The sequence below is a fragment of the Bombina bombina genome, chromosome 9, assembly GCF_027579735.1.
Source record: "Bombina bombina isolate aBomBom1 chromosome 9, aBomBom1.pri, whole genome shotgun sequence".
NCBI classification, from domain to species: domain Eukaryota; kingdom Metazoa; phylum Chordata; class Amphibia; order Anura; family Bombinatoridae; genus Bombina; species Bombina bombina.
The window spans coordinates 229,240,143-229,249,084 of NC_069507.1; the positions used below are offsets into that span (position 1 = coordinate 229,240,143).

At 38.8% G+C, this 8,942-nt stretch overlaps 1 protein-coding gene across 1 annotated transcript in view; it reads right to left on the reverse strand.

Annotated features, from left to right (window-relative positions):
- Nucleotides 1-214, reverse strand: part of LOC128640510 (pancreatic triacylglycerol lipase-like) — a 50,739-nt gene extending 50,525 nt beyond the window's left edge. The window contains exon 1 of the mRNA XM_053692986.1: nucleotides 166-214. Within this exon, the coding sequence (XP_053548961.1) occupies nucleotides 166-214 (49 nt within the window). The remainder of the gene's footprint in view (nucleotides 1-165) is intronic.
- Between the last annotated feature and the right edge of the window lie 8,728 nt (nucleotides 215-8,942).

Here is an 8,942-nt window from a genome sequence, read left to right on the forward strand (position 1 = left end):
ATTAGACAGAGAGACAAAGAGACAACAAGACAGATAGAAGACAGAGAGACAAAGAGTCAGAGAGACAAAAAGACACAGTAAACAGAGAGACAAAGGGACAGAGAGCCAAAAAGACGCAGTAAACAGAGAGACAAAGAGACAATGAGACAGATCGATATTTCTTACCATTCACAGTCCCTATAAGCAAAATAACTATCCACACAGCCTGTAGCATCTGAAAGTGGAAAAAACATATAAACTCTATATAAGCTGGTGATTAACACCTTTATATAGATACAGAATATACATCATATAAACTCAATATAAGCTGGTGATTAACACCTTTATATAGATACAGAATATACAGCGTTATATAAAACCAACACTATTTTGTATTCTCTTTGTTGCTTCACTTTCAAAATCTTTTTTTCCCTCTTCATCTCCCTCACACTCCTCTTTGCAGACCATTTGCATTACAACTCACTTTGCTTTTTAGACCACGTTTCTTTTTCATGTAGTTTAATTATTTTCTTTCAGTCCTGCGTCTTCTCTCTTCTTCCTCTATGTTACCTTTTCTGTCTTCCCACGCTGCCCTGCTATTTCTCCTCACCTATAAATACTTATCTTATATTGTGCAAGAGGCAGGAATCAAAGTCTGCTCTCATGTTCCCACAAGACAGAGCCAGAGAAATATTTATATGTTTAAATGGAGATTGATATCTAATCACACAATTATTGGGTTATGTTAATCTACAAAAAGAAGAAATTAAACTGGCACTATGATACAGTGTTATAGAGAAATAATGGACCTACTAATAACGAACAGGACTGGTACTACCCTCTAATAAATACAATTTTCAACAAACCCCAAAAGAACTGGGGAGAAAGAAAATAGTTATTCTAGTACTCTTCCTCTATTGAGAATATATACAGGTATAAAACTTAACCTTTAATAAGTAAATATTGTTATAGAAAGCAGGTAATCCTGCCAAATGGCCACCACCACTTAAAGAAAAACAGTGATATTGTCCCTCTGTTTCCTGGTCGATAGCTGCAGACGTCAGCTTCAGGTGCCAGGGTGTAAGACTAAGTTAAAGGGACACTGAACCCAAATTTTATCTTTCGTGATTCAGATAGAGCATGCAATTTTAAGTAACTTTCTAATGTACTCCTATTATCAAATTTTCTTCATTCTCTTGGTATCTTTATTTGAAATGCAAGAATGTAAGTTTAGATGCCGGCCCATTTTTGGTGAATACAGGGAGTGCAGAATTATTAGGCAAATGAGTATTTTGACCACATCATCCTCTTTATGCATGTTGTCTTACTCCAAGCTGTATAGGCTCGAAAGCCTACTACCAATTAAGCATATTAGGTGATGTGCATCTCTGTAATGAGAAGGGATGTGGTCTAATGACATCAACACCCTATATCAGGTGTGCATAATTATTAGGCAATTTCCTTTCCTTTGGCAAAATGGGTCAAAAGAAGGACTTGACAGGCTCAGAAAAGTCAAAAATAGTGAGATATCTTGCAGAGGGATGCAGCACTCTTAAAATTGCAAAGCTTCTGAAGCGTGATCATCGAACAATCAAGCGTTTCATTCAAAATAGTCAACAGGGTCGCAAGAAGCGTGTGGAAAAACCAAGGCGCAAAATAACTGCCCATGAACTGAGAAAAGTCAAGCGTGCAGCTGCCAAGATGCCACTTGCCACCAGTTTGGCCATATTTCAGAGCTGCAACATCACTGGAGTGCCCAAAAGCACAAGGTGTGCAATACTCAGAGACATGGCCAAGGTAAGAAAGGCTGAAAGACGACCACCACTGAACAAGACACACAAGCTGAAACGTCAAGACTGGGCCAAGAAATATCTCAAGACTGATTTTTCTAAGGTTTTATGGACTGATGAAATGAGAGTGAGTCTTGATGGGCCAGATGGATGGGCCCGTGGCTGGATTGGTAAAGGGCAGAGAGCTCCAGTCCGACTCAGACGCCAGCAAGTTGGAGGTGGAGTACTGGTTTGGGCTGGTATCATCAAAGATGAGCTTGTGGGGCCTTTTCTGGTTGAGGATGGAGTCAAGCTCAACTCCCAGTCCTACTGCCAGTTTCTGGAAGACACCTTCTTCAAGCAGTGGTACAGGAAGAAGTCTGCATCCTTCAAGAAAAACATGATTTTCATGCAGGACAATGCTCCATCACACGCGTCCAAGTACTCCACAGCGTGGCTGGCAAGAAAGGGTATAAAAGAAGAAAATCTAATGACATGGCCTCCTTGTTCACCTGATCTGAACCCCATTGAGAACCTGTGGTCCATCATCAAATGTGAGATTTACAAGGAGGGAAAACAGTACACCTCTCTGAACAGTGTCTGGGAGGCTGTGGTTGCTGCTGCACGCAATGTTGATGGTGAACAGATCAAAACACTGACAGAATCCATGGATGGCAGGCTTTTGAGTGTCCTTGCAAAGAAAGGTGGCTATATTGGTCACTGATTTGTTTTTGTTTTGTTTTTGAATGTCAGAAATGTATATTTGTGAATGTTGAGATGTTATATTGGTTTCACTGGTAAAAATAAATAATTGAAATGGGTATATATTTGTTTTTTGTTAAGTTGCCTAATAATTATGCACAGTAATAGTCACCTGCACACACAGATATCCCCCTAAAATAGCTAAAACTAAAAACAAACTAAAAACTACTTCCAAAAATATTCAGCTTTGATATTAATGAGTTTTTTGGGTTCATTGAGAACATGGTTGTTGTTCAATAATAAAATTAATCCTCAAAAATACAACTTGCCTAATAATTCTGCACTCCCTGTAACTTGGGTTATTCTTGCTGATTGGTGGATAAATTCATCCACCAATAAAAAAAGTGCTGTCCAGAGTACTGAACCAAAAAAGATGCTTAGGTGCCTTCTTTTTTAAATAAAGATAGCAAGTGAATGAAGAAAAATTGATAATAGGAGAAAATTATAAAGTTTATCAAAATCGCATGCTATATCTGAATCACTAAAAAAAATTGGGTTCAGTGTCCCTTTAATATTGGGGATCTCAACTGCAGACTTGATTATAACTATTGTGAATGTATCACTTAGCAAATTAACTATCACAAAATGTAGTCCAGATATGCTTCAGTGAATAGTTGTTATGATTTATCTAAGTGTTGCAGAGCAAAGAATCTACTTGGTGCAACTTATACTTGTGGAGCAATGCATTAACCCCAATAGCAAGATCAGGAAATAAACAATAGCAGAATACTGACAAGTGTTAAACCTGACAAGCAGCTGCAACCTATGGTGGCTGACTTTGTTAATCTGAGGTAGGAAGTGGAGACAGTATGCAACCGTAATTGCAAGTGAAGTGTTCACATAGGCAGCGGAATAGAGCTTTGTTGATCCACGCTGTTAGTAACAGGAAAGCTGCAGGAAAGTGTCAGAGGGTGAGAGATCCGCTGCTCTGCTGCTGGTGGTGTAGTGAGGCTGTGAATCGCTGTTTGCGAGTAAGGTTTATTTTCAGCCGGGGGGGCGTATCTTTACTCCGTAACAGGATCGGTTCAGCTAGACTGCTGCGGTTAAGCCGATGTCGCAATTCCCTCTGCTGGAAAAGCTTATCAATAAGATGCAGAAGACGGTAAGGGGATAGCAGAAGTTATCAGAAGATCTGTACTTGACCCGAAAGTTATGTGTACAGGAGGAAGTTTGGCGGAAACCAGGGTCCAGTTATTTAGAGCTTGGTGGTTAAAAGGTAGTTTAATCCTGGTGAACACACAATGATAATCGTAATCCAAGTAATAGAATGATATGTAATCCAAATATGATAATAGCGAATCTCAATAAGAACACTGGCAAGGCTGAGTTCAGCTTGAAAGCACAATACCTAAGCACCTGTTTAAGGTGTGGTTAAAACTTAAGTAGACAATTGGTAGTGACTAGACACATCATGTGACAGGCTGGTAGAAAGGAAAAGATGAAACGGATTCCTTACACAGGGACATTACACACAATAAAAATAACAATCCAACCAATCCAGACGCTTTGCGTCATATACCCCTCCCCTAGCACCATTCCAGATTAGTGATTGCTCAAATTCTGGGTGTGTACTTAAGGCACTGGCCTAATTGGGTAATACTGTTACACTTTTACCTAGAAACCATGTAACTCTGTGCATGTTATCTATTCTTTGCAGAATCATGTGCCGGCCTGTACAATCATCTTATACTGCAATTGGGCTGTTCGAGGGTGTGTGTCTGATCGGACTTCTCCCATTGGGTCTTACACAAAAGGATTAATTGTTTACATCTCTTGCTCATATCTAACATATTCTAGCATGTAAATCTCGATATGCGTATATTAGTCCACGATAATATTTTTTTAAACATATCAATCGCGTATTCTACCAATGTCCCTAACCCGTAGGTAAACTTTTGCGAACATTGTGTAGACGTTTTTGTCCCATTTCCATAGTAAACATACAGGATTAGGAAATTATAACCCCAACATACCTATTGTATAAATGAGTGGCATATACTAGTGTAAAAAATCATACACCACACATTCACAGGAACACCCAGTAGTTCTTGGATTCATTCATGCCCTTGGGCATCACGCAATCCAAACTAAAAATCCACTTGGTTTCTTGTTTAAGCAGCTGATTTTCACACTCTCCTCCCTTGATGCCTGGTTTCAATTTTCCAAACCCCAATATCTTAAAGCTCTTGTATCACCATTATGGTGTTGCAGAAAGTGTCTCGCAACACTGGTGATTTTTTTGTCTTTCTCAACATCTTTTTTAGCTTTCCTAACATTGCTCAAGTGTTCTGTGATTCTTGTAACGAGTGACCTTGTTGTCATGCCTACGTAAAAAATGTTGCATCTACAGAAGATACAATGCATGACATTTGTACTTTTACAATTAATGTAATCATTAAAAAAAACATGTTTTATTGAATCTATCCTTTATTGCCTTCTTTTTTACCATATGCTGGCAGACTTTACATGAGCCACATTGGACTGAGTCTTTATAAATAGTTTTTTTTTGGCATTTCTATTAAAGTGACTGCTTGTTAGGTAGTCCCTTATATTTTTTGATCTCCTAAAGGTGAACATAGGGTTATCTGCGACCAAAGTTTTCAGCTGTTCATCAGCCTTTAATACATGCCAATGTTTGGAAAATATATTTTTAATCTGAGAACTTTCAGGGGAGTATGTGGAGATAAATCTAATGGGGTTAGTTGTAACTCTCACTTTAGGTTTCAACAATTCACTCCTATCTTTATTTCAGGCTTTCTGATATGCCCTGGCTAGGGATTTCCGTGAATAGCCCCTAAGTAATAGTCTATCTCGTAAGTCTTGTGCTGCTATTTTGAAAGATTCATATGTGGAGCAATTTCTTCTAATATGAAGATATTCCCCAACTGGCAACCCTTTTATTGTAGATGGATGGTGACTGGTCTCTGCATACAGAGTATTATTTTTAGCTGTTGGTTTCCTATAAGAATCTGTTTCCAATTTATCATTAATGTTTCTAATAACAAGATCAAGAAACTCCACTTTTTCTTTATCTGCTGTATATGTTAGATAAAGACCAAATGGATTGGAGTTGAATTCTTTTATGAAATCCTGCAGTCTCTCCACTGGTCTGTTCCATACAAAGAACACATCATCAATGTATCTGGACCAGTGGGATATACACTTTGTATATTCTTTCAGAGAGTCATAATTAACTACTGTTTCCTCCCACCATCCCAAGTAAATATTCACGTAAGTAGGGACACACGATGTACCCATCACTGTGCCCCTAACCTGCAAATACAATCTATCATCAAAAACGCAATAATTATGTTCCAACACAAATTTGAGCAACCTGATGAAAAACTCCCTAGTTTCATCCTTCATATTTGTTTCTTTCTTCAGATAGCGTGCTACTGCCTTACACTCCCACAGCGATAGGTACATTGTGTGCCCCTACTTAAGCGAATATTTACTTGGGATGGTGGGAGTAAACAGTACTCTCTGAAAGAATATACAAAGTCTATATCCCAATGGTATGATGCCTATATTTACAAATGCATTGTGTATATTGATTGAATCTGTGTGTGGAGATGAGTTTTTCTAAATTGCAATTGAGCCCATTAATTAGATTATGCCAGATATTTTTTTTTTAGGATTTTGTTTTCCTTTTTATTTTATTTTTTGCAGACTCTGGTAACTCTCACCTCTCCTAAAGAACTGAATCTGGTAAGGTGTTTTCTCTCCTGTCTGTTCTGCTAACAAAAATCTTAACTTGGTAACCGGACACTGTGAGTAACCTGCTCAGAATTGTTTCAGATTGCTTGTAATATCAGACTGCCTATTCAGCTTGCTTGTACTAACAACCTGCCTAAATCAATTGCAGCTTCTCTCTGTTTGTGCTTTCACTGCATTTACTGTTTATCGCCTGCCTGGTATAACTAAGGAATTATTGCTACACTATTCTGCTTACCATATTATTGTGCCTTACTCTGTTTTGGGAGATTATATTCCTGGTATTTTCCTCCAATCTAACTTAAAAGGCTACATATCCAACTCATATATATTACATATTTAAAGGGGAAGTAACATTATCAGGAGACACACCTGAACAAGCGGTTAACTCCTACTTAGCCGTGACATAATAAACCAGCCTTAAAATAAATAAAAGGGTTACTGCACTAAAATGGAACCTACAGATTATTCACCACAGTTACACTCTTTGAATCAACGCATGGATAATTTGTCTCAAGCCTTTAGGGAATTGCAGGTAGAGAACCAGAATCTTAGGGCTTGCTTAAGAGAAGCCCTCACAGCCAAAGGGTCTAGTGGTGACCACTCTAGTGAACCCCAGGTATCACTCCCAGAAACATTCTCTGGGGGCAGAACCACTTTCAAGCAGTTTAGAAATGCATGTTTGTTACTATTCAAATTAAGACCAAAGACATATCCTAACGATATGACCAAAGTACTCACCATTCTGTCATATATGAGAGGTGAGCCTTGTGCCTGGGCTGATTCTTTATATGAGAGTCAGGATCCCATCCTTAATTCACTAAGTTCTTTCATAGATACATTATCAAATCTGTATGATGATCCCTACCGCCAGCTGACCACTAATAGTAAACTCAGGAGTCTCAAACAACACAAGAACCCAGTCGAGCAGTACATCACCCAGTTTAAGATCTGGGCTAGGGATTCTTTGTGGAATGACATTTCCCTGAAAAAACAGTTTAGACTGGGTCTCTCAGACGATATAAAAGACGAACTGTCCAGAATTGGTGTACCAGAACACCTAGAGGACCTGTACGTTACCTCTATCAGCATCGATAGACGCTTGAGAGAAAGAAAGCTAGAAAAGACACTTGCCACTTACCCAGTACGTAAAGCAATATCTAACATACCCACTCACTCCTCAACTACTGATCAGCCTATGGACATAGGTTTCATAAAGGGACCACTGTCTGCCCAAGAAAGATCCAGGCGCAGATCCCTTAACTTATTTATGTATTGAGCAGCACACAATCACCTAGTAAAGGATTGCCCTCTCCTAGCCAAACAGAAGATGAGTAAGTCTAGTTTCTATACACATTGTTTCTATTCCAAAACAGGAAGTGTTAACAATATAATCCTACCATTGTCTCTACAGTGGGACCATCACAGCCTCAGGATTGATGCCATAGTGGACACGGGTGCCTGGGGCAATTTCATTGACATTGGCCTGGTCAAAAGCAATACAATTCCTTTCTTCCTTAAAAGCAACCCCCTGCCTCTTAGAGTTATTGATTTAATTTGCCATCTGGTCCTGTTACACATCAAACTGTCCCTCTTATTCTCACAACAACTACTGGTCATACAGAATCCTTGTCATTTGATATTATCTCTTCTCCTATCTACTCCATAGTTCTGGGTATTTCTTGGCTTCGCCTCCACCAACCACTAATTCATTGGGAAGATCTCTCCCTATCTTTTCCCTCTCAATTCTGTACCACCACTTGTTCTCCCACTTCCACACTACTGACTACACTTCCATCTAAAATACCAGAGCAATACCTTGATTTCTCTGATGTTTTTGATAAAAAGAGTGCAGAAACACTCCCCCCTCACAGACCATACGATTGTCCTATAGATCTCTTACCTGGCGCTACAGTTCCCTATGGTCGTATCTACCCTCTCTCAAAACCTGAGTTATCCCACCTGAAAGATTACATAAATGATAACTTAAAAAAGGGGTTTATTCGACCCTCCACCTCACCTATAGGGAACTTAATAAGCGTACATGTAAAAACAGATACCCCTACCTCTTATTCCAGAGTTAATAGAGAGGTTAAGAGGCGCTAAGTTTTTTACCAAACTAGACTTAAGAGGTGCCTATAACCTTGTGAGAATAAGGTCTAGTGACAAATGGCTGACTGCATTTAGGACCCGTTACGGTCTCTATGAGTATATAGTTATGCCTTTCGGTTTATGCAACGCACCGGCGACATTCCAGAACTTTATAAATTACATCTTCCTCGATACATTCCTAGTTGTGTACCTGGACGATATCCTCATATACTCTAGTAATTTCCTAGACCATGTCAAACATGTAAGAATTGTACTTTCCAGACTCAGAAATCATAGTTTATGCGTTAAACTTGAAAAATGTATATTCCACTCTAGACAAATTTCATTTTTAGGTTACATCATTAACCAAAATGAGGTCAAGATGGAAGAAAACAAAATATCTGCAGTACAACAATGGCCTATACCCAAAAATAAAAAGGACGTACAAAGGTTCCTGGGTTTCGCCAATTTTTATAGGTGCTTTATACATAATTTCGCCACCATAACAAAACCTCTCTAATTTGACAAAAAGTTCTTCCACATTCTGTTGGAATGAGACTTGTAACAAAGCTTTGACCATCTCAAGTTGTGTTTTGTCACATCCCCAGTTTTAAAAATTCCTGATAC